At 43.0% G+C, this 23,908-nt stretch overlaps 3 protein-coding genes across 24 annotated transcripts in view; 1 reads left to right on the forward strand and 2 right to left on the reverse strand.

The window, feature by feature from the left end:
- SLC44A3 (solute carrier family 44 member 3) overlaps window positions 1–11,728 on the forward strand; it is a 328,287-nt gene extending 316,559 nt beyond the window's left edge. For 17 of the 21 annotated variants that reach the window (XR_006712487.1, XR_006712477.1, XR_006712483.1 and 14 more), the window contains 2 exons: window positions 665–833; window positions 2,702–3,589. Coding sequence is in view for 2 of the 21 variants with exons in the window: in XM_045478356.1 (XP_045334312.1) it covers window positions 665–766 (102 nt within the window). In the remaining 19 variants the exon portion in view is untranslated. Of the gene's footprint in view, window positions 1–664; window positions 853–2,701; window positions 3,590–11,161 lie in introns of those variants that run through there. The other 4 variants (XM_045478356.1, XM_045478357.1, XR_006712475.1 and 1 more) reach the window with 3 other exon arrangements.
- Window positions 1,316–23,908, reverse strand: part of CNN3 (calponin 3) — a 28,108-nt gene continuing 5,515 nt past the window's right edge. The window contains exons 2-8 of one of the 2 annotated variants that reach the window (XM_045478360.1): window positions 20,306–20,310; window positions 7,455–7,576; window positions 7,190–7,256; window positions 6,328–6,465; window positions 5,837–5,953; window positions 3,752–3,898; window positions 1,316–2,433 (exon numbers count right to left, since the gene is read on the reverse strand). In XM_045478360.1, coding sequence (XP_045334316.1) covers window positions 2,092–2,433; window positions 3,752–3,898; window positions 5,837–5,953; window positions 6,328–6,465; window positions 7,190–7,256; window positions 7,455–7,510 — 867 coding nt within the window. In that variant the 5' untranslated portion in view covers window positions 7,511–7,576; window positions 20,306–20,310 and the 3' untranslated portion in view covers window positions 1,316–2,091. The remainder of the gene's footprint in view (window positions 2,434–3,751; window positions 3,899–5,836; window positions 5,954–6,327; window positions 6,466–7,189; window positions 7,257–7,454; window positions 7,577–20,305; window positions 20,311–23,908) is intronic. The other variant, XM_045478359.1, reaches the window with a different exon arrangement.
- Window positions 14,525–19,301, reverse strand: LOC123598274 (40S ribosomal protein S7-like). Its single transcript, XM_045478362.1, has one exon. It carries the CDS (start codon window positions 15,167–15,169, stop codon window positions 14,537–14,539), a length of 633 nt encoding a protein of 210 aa, XP_045334318.1. The 5' UTR covers window positions 15,170–19,301; the 3' UTR covers window positions 14,525–14,536.

Here is a 23,908-nt window from a genome sequence, read left to right on the forward strand (position 1 = left end):
TTGGGGAGAGAGAGTGCAAGTAGGGGAGAGGCAGAGAGAGAGGGAGACACAGAATCTGAAGCAGGCTCCAGGCCCTGAGCTGTCAGCACAGAGCCCGACATGGGGCTCGAACTCACAAACCGTGAGATCATGACCTGGGCTGAAGTTGGACGCTTAACCGACGGAGCCACCCAGCTGCCCCGTTAAGATTTTATTTTTAAGTACACTCTGTACCCAACATGGGCTCGAACCCACAACCCTGAGATCAAGAGTCTCATGCTCCACCGACTGAGCCAGCCAGGCGCCCCTAGCCCCTTTGCTTTTAAACAGCATTCAGAGCACTCCTTGGCTCAGCCAGGCAGTGAGGTTTAACAAGCACATCTATGGTTTTACAATCAAATAGATTCTCCACCTCCTCCAGAGAAAACCTAAAAATACAATAGCACTTTATTTGTATCTAGCCTAAAGAAATTCTTCCCGATGATGGTAGGAAGCTAACCAAGGCTTCTTTCTCAGATTTATACTTTTCTGATTACAAATCCACTTGGGAATCTACCCCCTAAAAAACTTGAATTCAACAGGGAAAACTTTAAGGATTAAATTCCCTTAAATGATATGGTCAAATAAATAGTTGAGGTTGGTGCAGATAGCTAACACTGGTCTAACTCATTCTTTTATTTTTCAGAGTTTTGTAAAAAGGATCAACAAGTTAAAAGACACGAGGGCACAGGGGGAGGAGAACTCACTAAGGAACGAGGAGGGAACAGAACTCCAGCCCGTTGTGTGATAGGTGCCCATTAGAGTGTTGCCCCTGGAAAGTGTCCTTCTTCTAAGAGCCATTCACAGAATAAATGGTAAGGCCGACAGACCCTATTCTTCACTGTCTTTGTCCTTATTGTTTGGCCATTATAATACCAGAACCATAAAAGTATATCCTATTCCGGATTCAGTAGTTCCTTATCGATGTATATCCACCTTGGGGTGTGAATATAAAATACTCCCACCCCGTCCCTACCAATGTTCCTGAAGATGATTTGAAGATTATTCCAAGTTGGATTTAAGGTGCTTTTGAGGCACGTGAGTCTCGATGGAGTAAGTGAGGGCCAAATAAGGGTCAAATACTAGTTTGAATCTTGGCTGTCATTTTCTGTGTACAATGGGCAGGTCCCTACAGTTTCCCAAGCCTCAGTCTCTAGCATAGAGTGCATTGTTGTGTGGATTAAGTAAAGAAATGATAAAGTATCTTATAAGACCTGGGAAAGAGGACTTTTTAAACAAAATCTGCCTTCACCTATCTGGTAGTTAGCCAGAAAATAATCAGCCTGTGGCTCATATGAATGTTCAAAAAAAATATTTATTTATAAAAAATACAACGGGATAAGTTTATGCTGAGAAATGCAGCAATAAATACAGTTGAAGGAAACAGCAACTCTACATTGATACATTGGCACAAACAGGAAGAGCACACACACCACCCAGACCTAACTGTCTGCAGGCCGATTTTGTACACGCTCCTTTAGAAACACCACTCTGAAAAGATCTTGTCGGTTTAGGTAAGAGAATGAGTACACATATAATCACAAATGCACGCGGATCAGGACTTTATTTAAAAGTTAGCAAACAATACTGTAGACATTGATATGTAAATTTCTAAAATGCTGCATCTTAAATTTAGTTGGCAAAGACCACATTTAGCTCTAAGCATGACTTTAGTCTTCCACATAGAAACCAGGTAACTGTAAAAAAAAAAAAAAAAGAAAAAAAAAAAAGCTTCCTATTGTTTGAAAATCCCAGTCTATTAAGTAGATTGTAAAAATGCATAGGTCTTTAATAAGAGAATTGGCTGTACAAGAGTACTCCCCTTTCACAGTATTCCTTTTTACTTCATATGTGAGTTATTGCTTCTGCTGTAGGATTTAACTGTTACAGCACTAAAAGGGAACTATTTAGGGAAGAGGCAGAAAAAGGAAAAGGGAATGTACGTAAGGCAATATTTCTTTTAGGTACAATAAGCATAATAGTGTTTTAGGAAGACAAGATAAAAATTACTCAAGGCTAGCTTGGTTCTCACTGAATAAAAACGGGCTAAATACTGAGCTCCTCTGTGTAAATCTAATAATCAATGCCTTGGTCACCATATTGGTAATCTCTGGGGTAGTCATCTTGGTACTCTCCATGATATTCATCTGGGTATTCTGCCTGATAATCACTATCACTAATTTCAGACCCATTTGTTCCCGTTCCTTGGCTTCCATTGTGAATGACAGGTTCTGTGGGAGCGGCACAGTATTTCGGATCATATACTTGCCGCCCAAGCCCATACACACTCATTCCTTTCTGGGAAGCAACTTTGTTGGTTCCCATCTGTAGAGAAATTGTCGAGTTGTCCACCGGTTGTAATGTTAGCTTCTGATCGTAGATGTCTCTTCTGGTACCTGGTGCTAACATCCCCGCCTGGTATTAGAACATAGTATAAAAGTTAAAACAGCAGCTAAAATCTATTCTGCTGAACATTTTCTAAGTTATGAAATTCACATTGTGAACGCTAATGTAATAATAACTTCATTTCAGGGGTAAAGCTAGCTTACCAAATAGTCCTGATGCTGAATCTTAAGTACCAATACTCACTGGCTTTCAAACTAGGTCAGCCCTTCCTTCAAATCCTTGCTCTGCTATAAAACTGCTAGGTGGCCTCTAAACAAGCTAATACTTTTGGTTTTAGGTTTCTCATATGCAAAATAGAGAAAATACCACCTACTTTGGATTTAGGAGAGGATTCAACATAAGCAATGTAAAAAGCACAGCGTAATGTGGGCCCCTGGAGAGTTACATGTGAGTACCTATTATGACCACATACACTCTCCAGGCCATCCATTTCAGAAGCTCATCACACATTCAGCAGAACTTATGCTGAGCAGTCCTTAAGGCCTGAAGTCTCAAAGAGCCAGCCACAAGTACAGTAACTCATTTCTCCATTTATGCCAAGCAGACAGTCCAGGTATAACTGGTAAAAAAGAAAACTTGAATGGCACCTATACGAGACAATGCCACATGTGGCAGGACATCTCAACTTTAGGTCACAAGGAGAAAGCTTTTTCAAACCTTATCCCCCACTGCTGTTGGATGTGAGCCCTGCCTGCTCTCCATTGGTTATGGAAACCTCCCTATGAGGGGCTGATCTATTTTTAACAAGGAAATACTTCCATCTTGCATGGTGTTAGAATGCTGGCATTCTCACCATGCTATAGCCCCACCTAACTCCTCCTTAGAACACCAGATCATTTTACCTACCAAGTTTCCGAGGCATTAGAAGGAGCAATTTACTTGGATCTGGAGCAAGAAATAAACTTGCTATAATAAACGTATCTCTTTTCTTCTGGTTAGACGGAAAGACCAGCTGTTCTGACTGCCAACACACCATACTTGTGTTCCTACAGAAAGGTCCTCTGATTCTTTTGCTTTCTCAGCAAAACCAACTTACCTGAAGGAATGTACTTTAAATATACCATACAAAGAATACATCCTTTGAGCTTAGTAAGTTAATTGTGGGATGCCTGGGTGGCTCAGTTGGTTAAGCATCCAACTTCAGCTTGGGTCATGATCTCACTGTTCCTGAGTTCAAGCCCCACATCAGGCTTCCTGCTGTCAGCACAGAGCCCTATGTCCCCCCCCCCACCTCTAAAAATTAAACATTAAAAAAAGAATAAGTTAAGTGCTAATTTAAATGATCCATCTCTACTCTTTGCTCCAAGTATAAAAAGGCACTGCTTACCTGGCTGGCTCCTTTGTTGGTGCCCATCTGCAGACTAATTGTGGTCTGGTCAAAAGGTTTGTCAGTTTGCATTTTGGGATCATAAAGATGCCTCCTGGTCCCATAGGCCGTCATACCTGCCTGGCTGGCGCACTTGTTGGTTCCCATCTTTGAAGTTAAAATTAGCAATGATTATCACAGGTCACCACCATATATGACAAGCAAAACTTTGTGTTCTACTAAAAAGACAGAGGGGCACAATTGACAAGTCCCTTTTTGTGCTGAGGCTAGCTAGATACAAAATCTCCATGCTTTCACAACTTTCAAGGTGCTCACTTTATTATTTTAATTTTTTTTAACGTTTTTTAATTTTTTTTGACACAGAGAGAGATGGAGCATGAATGGGGGAGGGTCAGAGAGAGAGGGAGACACAGAATCCGAAGCAGGCTCTGAGCTGTCAGCACGGAGCCCGATGCGGGGCTCGAACTCACAGACCACGAGATCATGACCTGAGCCGAAGTCGGACGCTCAACAGACTGAGCCACCCAGGCGCCCCCAAGGTGCTCACTTTAAAAAGAAAAATCTCTTGGGGCGCCTGGGTGGCGCAGTCGGTTAAGTGTCCGACTTCAGCCAGGTCACGATCTCGCGGTCCGTGAGTTCGAGCCCCGCGTCGGGCTCTGGGCTGATGGCTCAGAGCCTGGAGCCTGTTTCCGATTCTGTGTCTCCCTCCCTCTCTGCCCCTCCCCCGTTCATGCTCTGTCTCTCTCTGTCCCAAAAATAAATAAACGTTAAAAAAAAAAAAAAAAAAAAAAAATCTCAAACAAGGTTTTAGAGGGCAGAATTATGAATAATTACTCCTGCTCCTCTTCTCCCTACTGTCTATACAGCACAGATAACCAAATTAAGAGGTACCGCATCAGCCACTTAAAGGGACAGAGGCACTCTGACTAGGCAGCATGCTTTTCTACTCCAGGGGTTTGTATAAAAAGTGACAGCAAATGCCAGGTGTCTTCTCTGGCAGCTCAACAAGGGCTTCTTTAAAGTCTCATTGAGATCACCAGCATCTTCATGGGAAAAGGACCACATTTTATTCCTCCAACTCTCATGTCACCAGAGAGAAAGACAGGAATGTGAAGAATGTGAACTCAACCAAATTCAGAGGAACAAGAATTCTTTTCTCCACTGAGAATATGGCTTTAAGGCCAACCGATATACCCAGTTCTATTAGCTGGGGACACATTTCTGATGGGTCTTTTCCTTAAAAAGGAAGGGAGGAAAAAAAAAACCATTACAATCCTACCACCCAGATATTAGCTGTAAACCTTTGTGTGTGTCCTTCTAGGCTTTATCTTCTCTACCTGTGTATATATTTATCAATACACATGCATGTAAATACATATACATTCAAAAATAGGCATGCGCATCTTTAAAGTAAAATCGTGATCGCACTGACCATTGTATTTTGTAACCTGATTTGTTTTCCTTAATCTTTGAATTCTTGTGTATCATTTTTACCTTACTCTGGTTCCTTCTGTGCGGTTATAATTTAACCAACTGACTACTGTTTGGAATTTCAGGTTTCCAGTTTCTTACCAGATACGATTTTGTAGTGTACAAAAATAAATCCACCTCACGTGATGCAGTGGCCGCGAGGGCACACTTCTCAGTGGTGGTTTCGTGACATTCTCCAGGGGAACGATGTGAAGGGGAAAAAAATACCTGCGCTAAGTACTTCCAGTAGTGCTTGGCTGCTGTATTGTGCAAATAAATGACTTCGGCATTGAGGTTTTATAAAATTGCCTCATTTGGTCAGTATCATTTAGGAATTTATAAAACACGTTTTCTTAAAAAAATAAAGACAATATAATTAGGGAGGAAAAGTCATTTCCTAGAGAAACAATTGTCAAGTCTGATGGCATGCCTGAGGTTTCTTCTGAAACCGTCATCAACGTCTCAGGGGCTTTGAATGGACATAAATTATATAAACCACATATCCATCCCCAAAACCTACATTAGCATGGATCTCATCCATTCCTTACTTATGAGAGACACACTTTACATGGTGAGAACTGACAATACCGAATCAAGCAGTAACACGTTGCTTACCTGCAAACCAATTACACTCTGGCCAGCTTTTAATTTTCCTTCATCAAAACGTCTTGTTTGTTTTTCTGCATACTTAACTCCGATGTCAATGGTTGTATGGAATCCTTTTGTTTTAGCCTAGACAGAAATTTGCACACTAACTAAAAAGGAACACTGAGTGGAGATTCTGCCAATAGTTTTTCACAGAAGGAACAACAAAGAAACACTACTGTCCGTAGATGAAGGCTTCACTAGGTAATACTCAAACTGAGGGGTTGAAAAACATATTTAAGGCCAGTCAGTAATACCTGTGGCTCTGAAATGTTAAGTGTTCTGATTAAGCTCTCTTATATGAGGCAGCTGATGTCAGCAGCCTTTCCATAAAGCTAATAATTATGGAGGAGACAGAGGCTGCTCCCCGCCTAGCCAGAACTCCCATGGGAAAGAAAAGACATAATTCATCACCAACATGGTGGGACTTTTAAAAGCAGCCATTAAAGACATATACGTACCAGACCTGCCAGAGCCACCAGTGTAGTCTGAACCTGGGTCATGTTTCCATTCTCAAAAAGATCGTTCGCTTCAAATATGTCATGTGGCTTCATGCCATAAGCTTGAATAGCCTTAATAAAGTTGCCAATATTCTCCAACTATAAAGGAAAAGAGCCATATAACTTTGGGAGCTGAACACTGACATTCACATTATCTAAACATTATAAGCCTTCGTGACTACTGTAAGATGCCAGGCAGAAAGTTACTTGGCAAGGAGTCTTGACCAGATACATACTAAGCACAGCTCCGTCTGGAAACGGAAAGAGTAAATAAAGAGTATTTTACAGTAGGTCACATAATGGTCTTTCTATTTTTACGTAGTCATTTTTTTTTTTTCAGTTCTTTGAAGGCAAGATCTTCCTTAGATAGTTTTAAGAATTCTGTGATTCTGTCTGAGCTATCCAGGGCTAAAATTCTGTCAAAAGGTACAGGATTACTCACCTTAATAATTTATTATCTCAAAATATATAGTCAAAATATCCAATTTTATGTAACCACACCCATTTGTTAACTAAGACTGCCTAATACGGTGTTCTACAATCAACCATTAGTTGTTAAACTCCTTGCTTTTTCCCTTGTTTATCATTATGGTCTAGATTGTATTTCTCTGTATAAGCTGTGTCAAATCCTCTCCAAGAGTTGACAGACTAAATACAACTTCTAAGCTAAGGATCTAATAATCACAGAACTAATTCTAAGTATTATGGAAGCAGAGTAAAAAATAAAATATAGCCATGTGCATTAATTTCTGCTAAAATGTCTACTTTAATCAAATCTTCGCTGCATAAAGAATAACCAGAGGTTGCAGGTTCAGCTGTTTACCTGAGGCCAGTTTAACGAGGACTCATTAACCTTCTTCACTGAGCCCGGCTGTAGCTTGTTTATGAGTCTGAAAAGTAAAGTACAGGTGACATTTATTGTTCATACGAAAACAAGGACTGGAATGTAAAGTTGGCTCCTTTAACATCAGTAAGAAAGCATTAAAAACATTTCTGAAATGTTAAGGCTTGACACCCTGGATTGGGAAGGAGGACAGCACAGAAGCCTTGTGGAAAGGACCAGAAGAACAGAAATGGCCAAAACTTACTCGCAGAGGATTATGCCATCTTTTAAGCCCAGCTGAAAGTTGGTGCCAATGCTCATGCCTGTCACCTCTTCTATCCAGTTTCGAAGATCTTCTTCTGCCTGATGATCATACTTGGAAGCAATCTGAAATACAGGTTAACCAACTTTGGAAGAATTTTCATTAAAGCATCAAAAACTGCTGACTTCAGCTTGCTCTACTTTTCTTATCCATTAAGACCACAACTGTGACATGCAGTAAATTACACTCATTGGAATTCACTGGCAAACCTAACCAACTATTATAGCTTCAGTGACTAATAAAAAACTTTGGTTAAGGCGGTTCTTAGAGAAAATTTGAACAGTACAGGGAGAGAAGCTGGGATTGAGAAGGAGAAACTATGGATCAAAACAAGACAGATTTCCACTCATGACACACAGGAAGTGACAAGAGTTAATAGCATAGTATGGCAGTCGTCATACTAAATTTCAAAGATTAAGTCATTAAACACCACATTCCCAAAAAAGAGAATGGCAGGATTCTGACACATGCACCTATTTTACACAGTGTCTTAACCTGCCAACGCATCTCGGCCAATAGTTTTGCTGCTTGCAGGGTTCTGGTGTTTCTACGCCTCTATTCAGCCAAATGCACGCACTCCTTGGTACTGACCGTTGTACTGTAAGTACAACTTAACACTAAGAAGCTCTGTTTATGTAGTCTATATCCTATAAACTCACAGGAGTCACTTCTAGACTCTTAGCGTACCCAGCATACTACCTGGCTTCCAAACATTTAATACAACTAAAAGAAAAATTCCTTACTTAACAGAATTCTATGATAAAGGCAATTTACAAACATAGATCCTATACTATTATACACGCTAAAACCTACTACACACAGATTTTCAAAGATCTCTTCGTAATAAGACCAGAAACCTCAATTTAAAAAAAAATAAAATTTACACAAAATATTATTAAAAACCAGTTCTCAAGCTATTCCTTGTCCTAGGAATATTAAAGAGGTCAGTCAACCAATTAAGAAGAACACAGCTGGAAAGAAGAGATTATGTGTCATTTTTCTTCTCACACAGGTGAAATGCCAGCAACACGCAGATCATGCCCAGGGGGATGGAGAGATGATGAGCTTGTAACTGACTGTTGCAGCATCTATGGAAACGGAAATGAACGCAGAAACACTTGCTTCCATAAAACATGATTAGGTTTCATTACTGAAATAAATAGTCTGAGGACATTTTTGTTGTGGAGAGGGCCCTCAAGTTCTAGTTCCACAGGGAACCCTCTCCCGAACCGTCACCACCAAGCGGCCGGGCAGGGTTTCTGACTCACCGTCTTCACTGCGGAGGGCAGAGGATTCCACTCATTACTGTATCATTTAGAGAGAAGCAGTCCTTGATCTGCATTTTCCTCCCAAGTTAGAGAAGTGGCTCTATACCTCCCATAGGCTAATGGAGGATTTATTTGAGCTGTAGATTTACTTAGCCAGGATTCTAAATGCAAATTCAATGAGTTTACATTTTCATGTTAAAATAACTAATGCTGTGCGAGGTGTCCTGGATCAAATTTTGGCCTGGAGGTTAGTTTATAAAAGACAGGTCAGGCACAATATAAAGCTAGTACACAATGTGTGTTAACTGCCTGCCTTCTGGTACTTCCATAACCCCCCCCCCCAAAAAAAAAACGCCACATTTATTTGGATTTCCTGCCAGTCTGGGTTACTGGATGTGGGAACAGGAAAGAAGGAGGCAGTGATGATGGAAGGTGTTGCCAACGGGACACATTCACCTCTGGTGAGCAGGAAGGAGGCATTACTCCTATTACACCTCAGATACGTATTCTTACATAATGAATGTATCTCCCCCAACATAGGGGACATATCTATTTAGATAAATGGCACCTTTAGAAAATGCAATAAATAATTTGATAGAAAAAAATTTAAGATTTTCACACTAGATTTTGGTTCTAGGTGACTAGAAAAAAAAGCTAGAAATGTGGGCGGGGTGGGGTGTGTGTGGTATGGCTGGAAAGGGACCAGCAAAGAAGAAAAGGAAAAACCAGCACTCCCTAAGTGTTAGCTGTGGAAAACAATCTCCCAGTTGAATTTTTTTTCAAAAGCAAAACACTCAACTAGGAGTTGCATTTCAATGAATCTGAAGACAAACCTGGTAGGCTAGGGTGGGAGGGGTGCGGCCAGGGCTCTGAGCTGGCTCCACGCATCTTGCTATGGGCCCTAGTTCATAGTCAATCCATCTAGCTTCTGATCCATTTCCTGTCTACACAAAAAGAAGGCTGAATCCAATGAGCGCACTAGGTCTCTTTCCATTCTAAATTGTCTACACAGTTTGGCCAACCAGCAAAAATTAGAGGGAAATTCGTTCTCTTAATTTTTCCAAACGTAAAAATGTAAGTAACGCTGGAGGGGATGGGGGTGTTTTGGAGGGGGGGATGAGCCCCAATGAGACAAATTTTTATTCAACAACAAAAAACCCATAAAAGCATATTTATGTTTCCTTTATGCAAATGTGTCTGACAGATTCAATGCCATGCCCCAAACCACAAAGTGATTACAGATCTAACTTGAAATATCCTAGCAGAAAAGCCAGAGAAAATTCATCTTCCCTGTGAACTGTTCTCATCAAGGGAGTGAGGAGAGAAAAATCAAGGACTGGAATTAGCTGGAATTAGTCAGGGTTCAAACCCTGACTCCACCACTGACTAGCTGCAAGCTGGAGCTCTGGACGGCTGACTCCGTCTCCAGACTTAATGTAATAGCACATGCACAAAAAAATTCATAAGCACATCCAGGCAAAGCTCAAGACCCCAAGTGCTAATCTAAAGATGAAAAGTAGGAATGCATCCCCATCCTGTAACTGTTGCTCCTGGCCTAGGATTTTACTTTAAGTAAAGGAGCAGCAAGGATTTTTCTACTCAAATACCACTTTTTTAAATAAGTGAGCTTTCTGCCCAGCTAAATAGAATTCAAAATTTCAGAATATGTACTTGTGAGTTTAAAAAGAAAAAAAAAAATCCTATGAAATCATCCAGGAAAAAAAAAAAATCTATTTCAAATTTTCTTTTAGCTCCCGGCCTGCAGCACTGTTCCACAGGACACAGAAATCGGAAGTGCTTCCTTTAAAAGTGTATCAGAACACAACCCAAGCAAATATGGTTATATTTTTTAATTACAGAGGATACTTTTTTTTAACTGTTTTATATACACAACTTGTAAAATCAAGGGACTGAGAGCAATTAAAAATAAAAAGTAAGGTCTGGCCAATAACACTTATTCACTATTTCTATCTAAAAAAGCTTTAATTTCTGAACATCAGGCAGAAAATGCTGGCAAGAAAACTAGCTTAAAAGATTACTTAATCTCACTTCATTAATACATCATGGAAATGTCACTCTGATTTGTTTAAAAATGACTCTTCTGGGGGGCCTGGGGAGCTCAGTTGGTTGAGCGTCTAACTCTTGAGTCTGGCTCAGGTCATGATCCCAGGGTCATGGGATTGAGCCTCGTGTTGGGCTTCACGCTGAGTGTGGAGCCTGCTGGAGATTGATATTCTCTCTCTCTCTCTCTCTCTCTCTCTCTCTCTCTGCCCCTCTCCCCTAGTTATGTTCTCTCTCTCTGAAATAATAAAAATAAAATAATTTAAAAAAATCACTCTCCTGAGTTATTTATAAACATCATTTTCTTTACTCTTCTTCAAGATTTATTTGATTTGATCTTCCCAAGCCACTTTCACAGACCTTCTGCCTGGGTCCCTCAAGTGCACAGCAGCGTTTCCCACAGCCCTGCCTCCTGACCCCTCTCCCGGGGAGGTGCACGTCCGGACAACTTTGGTACCATCACTGGAGAACCCCCGCTGCAGGCTCCTAACTAAAGCTCACCAACATCCCCCTTGCCAAACACAATCAAAGTTGAAGAAAATGAAGACAGAAAAGCCTCTGGGGCATCTGGGCTGGAGGTGAAGAGAAACCTCCTGCCAGTCATCCTCCTGGCCAGTCAGAGCTCTGCCAGTCCTGCTGCCACCCCCCTGGTATCTTCGGTTGCCCACCCCCGCTTCCTCTTGTGCTGGGCCTGCCGCTCAGGCCCAGGTGGCTTCAGCCTTCTGCCCTTCCCTGGGCTCGCTCCTCAGAGCTAAGAGCAACCAGTGTGGAGTCACCCTCTGGTTTAAGGGCAGCTCAATCCTTTCTAGCTGTATGACCTTTCTCCTGGATCTCTAAAATAACACTTGTTTAAAAAAAGAATAATAATAAATAAACAGTACAGAAGCATGCAGAGTGTGCATTTTCAATGGGGGTAACACGGCCCCGCAAAGGGACGACAGTGGGTTCTTGTGGTGGGAGTGAAAACAACCGTAGACCTTACGGTAACCTGTGACCCTCCCCAACAAACTCTATCCCTTTAATAAACTAAATCTGGTGGGAGTCAAGAGGTAATTAGGAAAAACATCTAAAAACTTTCTTTGGGGAAGCAGTGATGGAAAAAAGGTTGAGGAGCATGGAGACAGTAAAAATGCACAGGTTTCTCTTCACCTCCCTCCCCTCCCCCTGCCAAGTCCTCCTCCCTTCCCAGAGGTGAGCACCTGTCTGTCTGCCACTTCTGCCACGTGCACACATACATTAGGGCGAATCAAGTATAAAATAACACTACATCTCCCTTCACAAGCACAAGACCCAAGGGCCGACGCCTCAACAGTAAAGGGAGATACTAGATCAGACGAAAGCCTGCTCATTGCCAATAGCCAAGCCCTCCCAGCCAAGGAGGTCTGAGAAGTTCCCCGACAAAATCCCTAAAAGGGGATTCGGAGCAATGAGGGAAACGGAGCTTCAAAACCATCTCAACAAGTGACCCCAAAGTGCACTGTTTTATGCACTGTTTTATGGTGCTTCTCAGTGTAAGCAGGGAGCATTCAGCCAAAGTGCAGTTTAGTAAAAAGCTGGGGGTACACCCGTGTGAGGGGCAGTGATTATATATATAACAAGAACTGTCGGATGGCCCCGCTTACATCCAGGGATGTTCTAGAATCTTCGAAAGAATGAAGATGTGTCTTTCCCATGCACTCCTCACAATATATTCTTCTCACAGTGCTTGGTAAAACCTGGAGGTGGGCAATTCCAGATCACTAGGCTCCCTGTCTCACACCACCAAGGTAACCCAGCATTACCCCAAACCCTCTAAGTACGATCCTATTCAGTGCAGCGTCCCTCTGTTTCAAGAGTTCCTGTGCCTCATGGATTCTTCCTCCAACATCCTTCTCCATTACTCCTTCCTTCCGTCCATTATTCAAGTGGCTACTACATACCAGTTAGGTTCAAAGGCAAAGTCTCCGCCTGAAAAGCTTACATTCTAGTGGAAAGAGACAAATATCTATTAAATACAGTGTTAACACCCTTCCAAAAAAATTGTAATCAGAAAGGGGATATTTAAAGTAAAGAAAAGATGCCTGGCTGGCATATGCCTGAAGCATAGGACTCTTAATCTCGGAGTTGTGGTTTCAAGCTCCATGTTGTGTGTAGAGGTTACTTAAAAATAAAACCTTAAGGGGCGCCTGGGTGGTGCAGTCGGTTAAGCGTCCGACTTCAGCCAGGTCACGATCTCACGGTCCGTGAGTTAGAGCTCCGTGTCAGGCTCTGGGCTGATGGCTCATGATGGTTCAGAGCCTGGAGCCTGTTTCCGATTCTGTGTCTCCCTCTCTCTCTCTGACCCTCCCCCGTTCATGCTCTGTCTCTCTCTGTCCCAAAAATAAATAAACGTTGGGAAAAAAAAATTTATAAAATAAATAAATAAATAAATAAATAAAACCTTAAAATAAAGAACAGAACCCCCGGGACTACCAAATATATTTCCACCTGAAATACCACAATGCCTCTTCCCTTATCACCTGCTATATAAAAATATATTTCTTTCTTTTTATCTATCTATCTAGATATCTAGATATCCTTCATGCCCAGCGCAGACCCCAACACGGGGCTTGAGCTCATGACCCTGAGATCAAGACCTGAGCTGAGCTAACAATCTAATGCTTAATCCAATGAGCCACAGGCACCCCCAGCATCTGCCATTCTTGATACCTCATGAAGACAATGAAGAGGCTTTAACATTTTTTTTTACGTACCTTAACCTTCCCCACCCTTGGCAAATTTTTAAAGTATTCACATTGTGGGTACAACAAGCTAAAGATCACATGTCTTGAAATCAAACTTTTAAAACTTCCTAAAACTGTGTTCCCAATTCTAGTGCGACCTAAGTAAATAACTTAACGCTGGTGAGGGAGGTCGTCTTCCTCCCAGGACCACTTTGAGAATGAAGCCTGCTCCACAGGTAAAGAAGGGCCCATCTCAATGCCTGACACATCAGAGTTAATGCTCTCCTTTTTTAGCGGCTTGAGCACAGAAATTACAAACTATTAACCGAACCCCACGACAAACTGTTCGCTTTATTGTCTATGATTCAAAAAGTTCCACTGGGACTCATCTGGGATACTGCCCTTTGCCACTCATCAGCATGCCCACTCCTGCATGTCTTTGCATCCCCAATTCTCGTTCTTTTTCAGATTATTGCTGATGAAAAGGATAAAGTAACTACTTTTTGAAAAACAGATTTATATCTTTAAAAAAATTTTTTTAATGTTGATTTTTGAGAGAGACAGACAGAGCATGAGTAGGGGAGGGGCAGAGAGAGAGGGAGACACAAAATCCGAAACTGGCTCCAGGCTCTGAGCTCTCAGCACAGAGCCCGGTGCGGGGCTTGAACTCACAAACTGCGAGACAATGACCTGAGCTGAAGTTGGCTGCTCACCTGACCGACCCATCCAGGCTCCCTAAAACAGATTTGTATCTTAAGGGTGATAGAGGTGGGAATTCTAGAGGAAAAAATCACTTTTACGTTTGGGATAAGAAGGTCAAGGTAGATTGCATGCCTTCCTCAAGGTCACTATAGAATCTGAGACTCCTTCCACGGTCTGAACTGTGCTAAAGATCTGATGGCAAATGAGTATATTCCAGGGCTATGGAAAACCAGATCTGCCTCAGGTAAACAAGAGGGACACCTAACAGCATTTTTTTTTAAATCATATTTGTTTACGACAGAAACTCTGGGAACTCAAAGTGAACATCCTTGCCAGTGAGCTTCCGATAGATGCCAGAGAAAGTTTCAACCCTGTGCTCCCCATTGTTCTGCTGTGCTTTAGCCAAATGAACCTTTATAACCTGGCTGCCATCCAGTTTCACGTGGATTCTCTTGCCCACAATTTTGCTTGGGAAAACCAAGTCCTCCAGGATCGCGTCGTGCACGCCTGTCAAAGTGCAGCTCCTGGGACACTTTTGCTTATTTTCTGTATGGCTTTTTTGAGTTGGCCGAGGCAGAATTCTCCTCTGAGCAATAAAGACAACATGCTTCCCACTGAACGTTTTCTCCAATTCACAGGCGAGCCGGACTTGGATTTTCTGGAAAGATTTCAGTTGAGGAACGGGAATAAAGATGATAATAGCTTTTGGACCACCACCAACTCCAATTTCCTTGGCTGCTGTTATATTCAGCTCCTTTAGCTGGGCTTTGAGGTCCGAGTTCATCCCCAGCTTGAGGAGAGCCTGGTATATGCCGGACATGAAGCTGTCCAGCTTCTTGTCATTGGGCCTCATGATCTTCATGCTCAAACTGAACATGGCCTTCTCCTTGGTGAGAGCGCTGGCCCAGGAAGAGCCTAAATGCATTGTAAAGCCGGGCCCTTTTCTCAGAGGTACAGCTGGACCTTCAGATCAACATGTCAGCATACGGCACCAGCACAATTTTTTCTCTCCGAATACGTACAGTCAGATAAATGCAAAGATATTATGGCTCAATGTACCAATACTATGAAACTGACAAAGTTTTTAAAATGCCCTGAGAGGAGTTAGTCCAATGCATAAAGCAAACCGCATAACTAATAAATAAGAAAATGCAGAAAAAACAGAATGTCAACTTTGCCTTCTCTAACTAGAAAAAGACCTTCAGTTTAGAATATACAATTTAGAATATACATAGTTAAAAGTTGGACTTTGAAATTTCAATTAAACAAGGTGGGAGTGAGCACAAAGGCTGGATTCCCAGAAGAATCCAGACTCAGAAAGAACGATGAACAAAGATGCATGGATTAAACAGTTCACTGATGTGAGATGCCCTGGCAAACAAAAGAACAGGAACCTGCATGAGGGCCCGCTGCTTCCTGACCCCCACCCAAAAGGCAAGGACCTCTCTACTATAGGCTGAAGAGCCTGGCTGTCATGCTAGAGTGGACTCCTGGAGAGAGAGTGTGCAGGTACCTGGGCAGAGGTGGGTAGAGAAAGTCATCCATTACCAGGAGCCAGCATACCTATGCAAGACACATCTAACATGCCTGTACTCTCCTTGGGGACAAGACAGGCTTTAGTCATCTTGTACCCCTAGAGCCCATGCCTAGCGCAAAGTAGGTATTCAACAAATGATTTTTCATCCATTGGTAGTAGTACCCAACTAGAGAAATGCCACAGATTTAAAGATCTATCTTGTTTCGGAAAGACATCTGCATTTGAATACTGCTGGTTTTTACAGGCGCCACATCTCCTTGATCTACCAATCTAGTAATCTTAGATGGACCACTAGGGACATATTTGTTTTACTTTCTCATAAAAGTCCCTATGTCCATGGCACTCCTTAGGTCCAGTTTAGTAACTCTAGAAGTAGGGCCTGGTCAGAAGCAACAACCATGCCCGCTGTGCTGATCTACGTCAAGGCAGGAGGAGCTTCCAGTGATATGTACCTTATGGCTTAGATTTAGATCTGTTCTCTTCTGTCTTGGTAACAAATTAACAATTGGCAATCTGGAAACTATTGGACATACTTATCAAACGGATAGAAAATTAAATTAGGAATAGCTCAAAAGAAACACAGTTCAGATTCAGAACATCCTAGCTTAATAAATTATTCCAGGTATATGTAAAATCCTGCACCAAAGTTCTAGAACTAACTCGTCATGCATACTCAATAAGCTAAACAACTCTGTCTTAAAAAAGCTAACACTCTCTCAGTCTGCACAGGTATACAATTCTTTACAAATTTTAGAATTGTATAAAATACTATTGCCTGTGTTATTTGCTTGATAATAACAGCTCTATGAGGTAGCCAAGGAAAGGATTACTTAAATAAAACAGGTGTGAGAGGAGCATGTAAACTAGAAAACCTTATGCAATTATCATCGCCCTTACTTTATAAAGAGGGAAAACCAACTTGCCAAGCAAGGATTGGAATCCTTTGACATGGAGGTGCCTCATCTACCTCATTACAGTGATCAAAACAGAATGACTCAGTGCTTTGTAGTCAAACAAAGGAGTTAGTTAATAATCCCACTGGACTTTGGTAGGTTAAACCATATCTGTGGCATTACCGTGATGAATTCTGAGTGCTGCAGCCTAGAAGGGGACACTGACAAATGGGCAACAGTTTCTAGAAGGGTCAAACTGAATGGGGACAAGATCAGAAAAATCATACACAGCCTATACTGAGAGACTGTTCGCCAGGAATGGCTATATATAACCTAGAAGGGACTTTGGGGGCAGGAGAAGAAACAGGCTAGTACCATCTGAATATTTAGATGAAAGTCCTGTAGAAGAGGAAGTCAATCTGTTCTGAATGCCACACTGCAGGCAGACCCAAGACAAGTATGTGGCAATTCTAAGGAGACATACAATCAGCATGTAAGGATGGAGAGCACGTGAGTGCCAGCGAAGCACAGGGGGAAGGAGACCCCCAAGGAAACCTGCTGGAGAACGTTCTCTTGCTTCGGAAGGAGGTTGGCTGGGTCTTGAATTTGATGTTGCTGTAGAAATCCTGCTGAAAGGGGACTGTCACAGAAGCCCCTCAGGTCAAAGAGATGAAAACAGAGATGCTCTTGAACACTCTGCAAGGATATTTGAGGGTCCGCCTCACTCATCGCTCATCAGACTTGCAGCCATCTGCCATTTTTACTGCCATCTACATCTTCAGGTACTGGTGTCCTCAGTAGGCACCTAGGTGCCTCCTGAATAACTTGTGAGTCAGCCACATGGTCGGCACTGAAACGTTGTCCTTGGTTTCTCTCATTACAAGGGGCATCAAGGCAGGAAGTCTTCCTTCCATAGCTTTAGAATGTATACTCACTCCTCATCGACTATACAGCAAGTCTGCTTAGTAGGACGGGCCTTGTGACCCGAGGAGGCATGAAATCCACCTCCAAAACCCTGAGTGTACATTGTATTTACACGGAACTCATCTCTACCAACCTGGGAAATGCTCCCTGCTCCCAGATCGCTGACCACATTCATCGAAGTGCTCCCAGCTGTCCACCCCAAAAGTGAGTCAAACACACACTGCCCCCTTACTCTGAGCTACTGTTGGGCCATGGGCAGAAAGAAGGCCAAGGAGGAGCAAGGCCCCAGCCTTCTGGTCAGCCCTCAGTACATCAGGAGCTCCTGCTGGGGGCCCAGTTCTAGGTCTCAGATCTTGAATGCCTTTTCTAACCAGAGCGGAGTCTGTCCCTTTGAGAGACCTGGCTTTACACAACCGGTGAAGAACAGAGTTGAAATACCTCACTTTAGACACAGGCTAGATGCTGCTAGTGAGGTTTCACAGGAGTCTTAAGGATATATTAACTGTGCAAGATACCAGGGCCTTTTTCTTCGCAGTGAAAATTAGATATGAAATTTCCATTAAAAAAGCAGGATGGGATTTCACATTTCCTCTTTTTAAAAAATTGTATGACCTACATCATGAAATAGCATATGAAGATATAGGATACCCAACTTGTTGAGACACTAAGTAAAAAGGTTTTTGGTTTGATTTGCTTTAATGGGGAGTGTGAAAAAAGATGAAGTCAAAAATAAGGTTCAAACACCTTCATGACACCAAGTCCTACACAACTGCCACCAAAGACAGGACAGATGCAAACTATGGCCCAGGCTTCTTATACACTGCAACAAAGAAGGAAAAAGTTACAAGACTGACAGAGTTCCTTAAAAAAACACGTTTCCACGTGGCTCCCTTTTCCAGTCCTGAAGCCCAAGAAGACCCCGTGATGAGGTCACATGGCTCCCTCCACATCTCAACAATAAAGCCAACTGCACATTTTACCCAACCTAATGCTATCTGAGAGCAGGGAGCAAGGGAAAATAAGTTCCTCTGGAAGCTCTGGATCCCCCATCAGCGTGCTGTGCAAAAGTCTCTTGGAGAAAAAAAAAAAAAAAAAAAAAAGCCTCTTGGAGACTATGTAATAAAGGCTTGCTATAGACATCCAGGCACAAAAACAAAATAAACCCAACTTTGCATCCCTTCCAGATGAAGGGCCCAGGGAATGAGGACAGAGAGCAGTACACAGGCTGCAAAGGGGCCTCAGCAGGACTCAGCAGAGAGCGGCAGCTGAATCAACAGTATATTCCACAGGCAGGCGTCAGCCTGGCCGGTCCCCTCCCACTGCTGCTGCCTGCACCATCAGACCCCAGTGGCTCCGGGAAAACAAGGCCAGGAGCAAAGGAACACCCTGATTTCACATGAGGAGGGGAACACAACGGTGGTAAGGAGGAGGAGAGGTCTCACCCACCTCAGTTGTTTCCAGGTCCTCTTTCTTGCTCCTTCCCAGCTTTTCACAGTGAACCTTCTTCCTTCTATTGCTTTGGTCCCACTCAAAGTGCACACCAAGGCCTTCCCCTTATTTGGTCCATCAGTGGGCACACACCACCCCCTATGTTGTCTGAAAAAGTGCCTTTTTCCCCCTTTTTTGAATGCAGTTGACACAGTGTTACGTAGTTTCAGGTATACAGCACAGTGATCCTATTTCTCTATACATTATGCTATGCTCATCACGACAAGCACTCATCACATTTTTTTTTTTTTTGTTAAGTATTATCTCCATCCAACGAGGGGCTCGAACTAACAACCTCGAGATCAGTCTCCTGCTCTACCGACTAAGCCACCCAGGTGTCCCAATCTTTGATTAAACCTGCTGCCGGCTACAAACACCGTCCTGTTTTCTCTTTCATTTCATGACAAACCTCTCCATTTCCTCACTTAGTACTTCTTCCTAACATCTCTGGAAATTTCCTCTATGGAAGACCATCTCTCAGAAGGTCACCAGTGACCCCTCAGTAGCCAACTCCAGTGGCCTGCTTCTGCAGCACTCCGGAAAGCCCCTCCAATCCCCCTCCCTGTGGCAGCTTGTTAAAGAACTTCATCCTAGAGCTTCCCTCTCTGGTCTGCCTTCTCCTCTTCACCTTGAAAGATGCAAGTTCTCCCTGAGTTCTGGCTTCTGATTAAAACAGTTAAGAGCATGGGCTCTGGCAACTAAATGCTCTGGTTGAAATCCCAGCTCTACTGTGCTGGGACCTCCTCACCTGTAGACCAGAGATCATCAATAGCACTTAACATCGGAGAGTTGTTGGGAAGAATCAAGGATTTAATTCACATTGATCATGAAGAAGTCAATAAATGTCAACCCTTACCCTTCTATGTGTGCTTTGCTGGCCACTCCTGTCCAGATACCATCAAGATTTCCTCCTTCAGACTCAGAACATCATACAGAACAATCACTTGACACTATTTGATAGCCATTTTGATAAGAAATCATCTTGATGCTGCCTAGACTTTCTATTTTAAAAACTACGTATCATCAAATAATTTGTAAAAGACATGCCCCCACCTCACTCTGCTGCCAACTCACACCTGAGTGGCGGGGTGACTGAGACAGTAGGCGTCAACAGATGTCAGTGACCCGTGACTTGATAATAATGAACTAAAACAAGTGACTTGAATTTTGACAAGCCTGCTCTGATATCGTTTTGGTTTACCACCAAGAGGAGAACCACCTTCTCTTTCCTACCTTTGGTGGGAAGGATAAACTAATTTTTTTTAGAGAGTCATCTGGTACTACCTATAACACTTTTACGTATTAGGTCAACAGTTATGCGCTTTTCTACACAAGTACTTTTTAAGGAAATATCCACCAGAAGGGAGGTAATGAATAAATAACCAGAATCTCTACAAAAGACTACAATTCAGTTCTAAAATGGTCGAATGATACTCAAAGTTGCACCAGTGGTTGGGTGGGGGGTAAGGGATACAGGATACTTTCACTACTTCACTGTCTGCACTCTTCACAACAAATATTTCAGTCATAAAATCAGAACAGAAAAAGAGAAGAGGTTCTCACAGGCAAGGAAGATGGCGCCCCAAGGTAGATGTACTGTGTCCATACAGAGATCACTTGTCCAAAAGTCATGGGCTCAGCGGGGATTCGGACCCAGGTCTGGCCCCAAAGCCTACGTCTTTTCCTCCACTAATGTTCTCCCACCCCCACCCCCCTGAACCAGCCCAACAGGAAGTGTCTATGCTGCACACTGAGCCTTTGGCAGAGGGCTGTGCTGCCAGCCAGCCAGAGGAGGGTTAGGCAGCAGGCTGGGCCTCTGCGGCTTCACATGAAGTCCTTTCCACTCCCGGAGGAGGAGAGGGCATCCAGAAGCAACCTCTACCACCATCACCGCATCAGACTGATGCACCATGAACATGCTGCAGAGTTCGAGAAAATGTTGATTCAAACCAGCCCATGGGGAATCAGCAGTCTCAAAGGGCGTTGCCAGCGTGGTTCAAAAGTTCATAAGAAGATATTTGGCAGAGATGTCTCAGACGAGAAACACTTTAACTCCTCCACGGGCCCCTATAAAAAGGAACCTCCTACGACAGGCATGTTTTAGAAGGTGCTGTAAGACGGAATGCAGGAAAGGGTGTCAACAGAGCAGTCATGGAAAAGAGGAAAAGAAGAAAATTTAAAAATCAAGCCCAGAGGCGAAGAAAATTCAAAACGAAAGCCTGGCTGGCAAAGCAAACGCCTGTGTGTATGTGTGGCCGAGATGAGGTGGGGCTGAGGGATTTCCACAACATACAGGTCTCTCAAGAAAGGTAAGGAAAAAGCAGAGACAAATGCCTCCCAGTCTTCAGAGCAGAGAATGGGCCCATTCAGGGGGAGGGATGTGGCCATACGTGAACTCTCGTGAACTCTCGAGAATGGCCCCAGGGTTCCGGCTTAGCTGCGAAGGCCAAGGACCCTGACAAGCTCACAATATGACGTTTAACCTAAGTATGATTTCTGTACTCGATCAGAACTATGATTGCTGTTGCTATTTTTGCATTCAAAGTAGAATCACATGTTTGAATTATGAGAGACTTACTACACATGGTATTGATTATTTTCTCTCCAATTTCCTCCCATGTGTAACAAAAGGAGGGAGGGAAAATTGCGATCATGAAGCACACACTCTCTCTCCCATTTGTGGAGCCTTGTGTAGCACAAAGCAGGCTGAGAGGCGGGGGATAATGAAGAAAGATCAATGTCCAAACACTTGGGAAGGGGAGAGAAACAACGAAGTCCTGGCCAGCCCTGTCTAGCCACTCCACAGCCAGGATCCCCTGGAAACATGTCAGCGAGGAGAGGAAAATGGCCATAAATGCTTAGGTTATGTCTCACCCGAAAGAGTCCTTCCACGCCCAAAGATCTCTTTGCCCTGCACTCCTGCCTCCAATCCCCTGGCCTGCCCACTGCAGGCCACTGATGGCACTCATACCCTGAAGCTTCCTGTTGGCAGAAGGAAGATGCTGAAGAAATTCCCTCCCTTCCTTATGGGGGAAAACTAATACTACATCTTCTGGGACTTCCTTCACACAGGTCTATGCGAAGCCTTCCTAAGACCATTTGACACTGAAGGCCTCCAGTGCAACCAAGATTTAAACACAAAGGGGTAGGGGCAGGCTCAGGCGGTGGAGCATGTGACTCTTGATCTCCAGGTTGTGAGTTGAAGCCCATGCTGGGTGGAGAGATTACTTAAAAAACAAAATCTTAAAAATAAATGAATAAACACAAAGAGGTAAATATGTTCATCAGTGCACTATGGAGGAATATGAGCCCTATCTGAAAGCAAGAAATGAAAGAGCATCTTATCTTGTTTAACAGAAATCTATCTCTTAAGAAGAAAAAGCCAAATAGTAACATGGCCAGAAAGCAAAGCCTCGAGCTCTCCGAGAAGCACCTGGCTCCGGGGGCAATGTGGACACAATGAGAACAGGCTTCGAACCCCGGCACTTCACAGAGGGAGCACAGGCTACCAGGGGAAGGAGTCTTGGATAAGGACTCTAGGGGCAGATCATATTCTGGACACAGAAGTGAAATCCAGAGGTATTGTTTGGCATTGTGGTCCCCTATCTGCCAGAAGCCTCATTCAGATACAAACAGATTCCTGAATGAATGTCCAAGTCTTGGAGATAATCTCAATATCTAGAAAACAAGAGAAGCTCAGTAGAACACAGGACTGAACGTAACCAGCAGAGAACCAGCCAGCAACGTGGAACAATGGCAAACATTTACATGATGTGTGCTTGTAGTTCCAGGCATGATTCTAAACACTTTACAAGGACTGTCTATTTTACTTCTCCCAACAACCCTATGAAGGCAGGTATTTCCATATCCTTATTTTGCAGATGAAACACAGGTTACTTGCCCAGAGTCGCAGAGTAAGGGGAGAAACAAGATTCAAATACAGTCTCCGTAGTCCACGGTCTTAGGCACGAGAATCTACTTTCTCACTGACAAGAACCAGGTATCTTCAAGTTCACAAGGATTCCCACGGTCGTATGTTTCTATAAAATCTGCCAGGTATTTTTGTATTTCTGGGAATGATTGACATGTTCCGCCCTCCCACACTGCATATACTTCAGGCCCCACAATCAGGATCTACTCTGGGCTCAAGAAATCCTTAACAAAAACCTGAGCACAAGGATGTGTGAATAACAGCTAAAAGCCCACTATGGCCAGGACTTTAGGGTTAGGAAGAACCAACACACACAGAATATATGTTGTAGGAGGCTAATGCCTAGAATAAAATGAAACTTGCCAAAAACCTCTAAGGACGAGCCCTCTCCCACCACCTAGTCATACTGAGAGAGTAAGTTAAGCATTTTCTCATTCTGCTGGGTGTAATGGTATAATTGGCTAAAAAACCAAAGCCATCCAATTGTGCTTCATTTTCTTCTTTTTTAATGTCACAGATAATAGTGATCGGTTCATAAAACACTTTTAGGTGAAAATACTCACTAACCCCCACGATTCGAACCTGGAAGGGAAACAGTACAGGGGGAAGGATGCACCTCTGGTTGATGACAGTACTTGTGACATCTTCCTCATCAAGCTTTTTTTTTTTTTAACGTAAACTCTACACCCAACATGGGGCTCCAACTCACAACCCTGAGATCAGTCAAGAGTCACATGTTCTACCACCAACTGAGCCAGCCAGGCACCCATCAAGCTTATTTCTGAGATCTAAAGGAGTGGATAGAGACAAATAGTACAATTTCCACAAAGGAAAGAGTGTAAAGAGCTGTGGGTCACAGCACAGTGAACTTGATAATGATCTTCATTAAAA

Source organism: Leopardus geoffroyi, chromosome C1 (genome assembly GCF_018350155.1).
Source record: "Leopardus geoffroyi isolate Oge1 chromosome C1, O.geoffroyi_Oge1_pat1.0, whole genome shotgun sequence".
Classification (NCBI taxonomy): Eukaryota; Metazoa; Chordata; class Mammalia; order Carnivora; family Felidae; genus Leopardus; species Leopardus geoffroyi.

Excerpts from the sequence above, each read along its gene's own strand:
- LOC123598274 (XM_045478362.1), bottom strand. The coding sequence starts at position 15,169 with ATGCATTTAGGCTCTTCCTGGGCCAGCGCTCTCACCAAGGAGAAGGCC.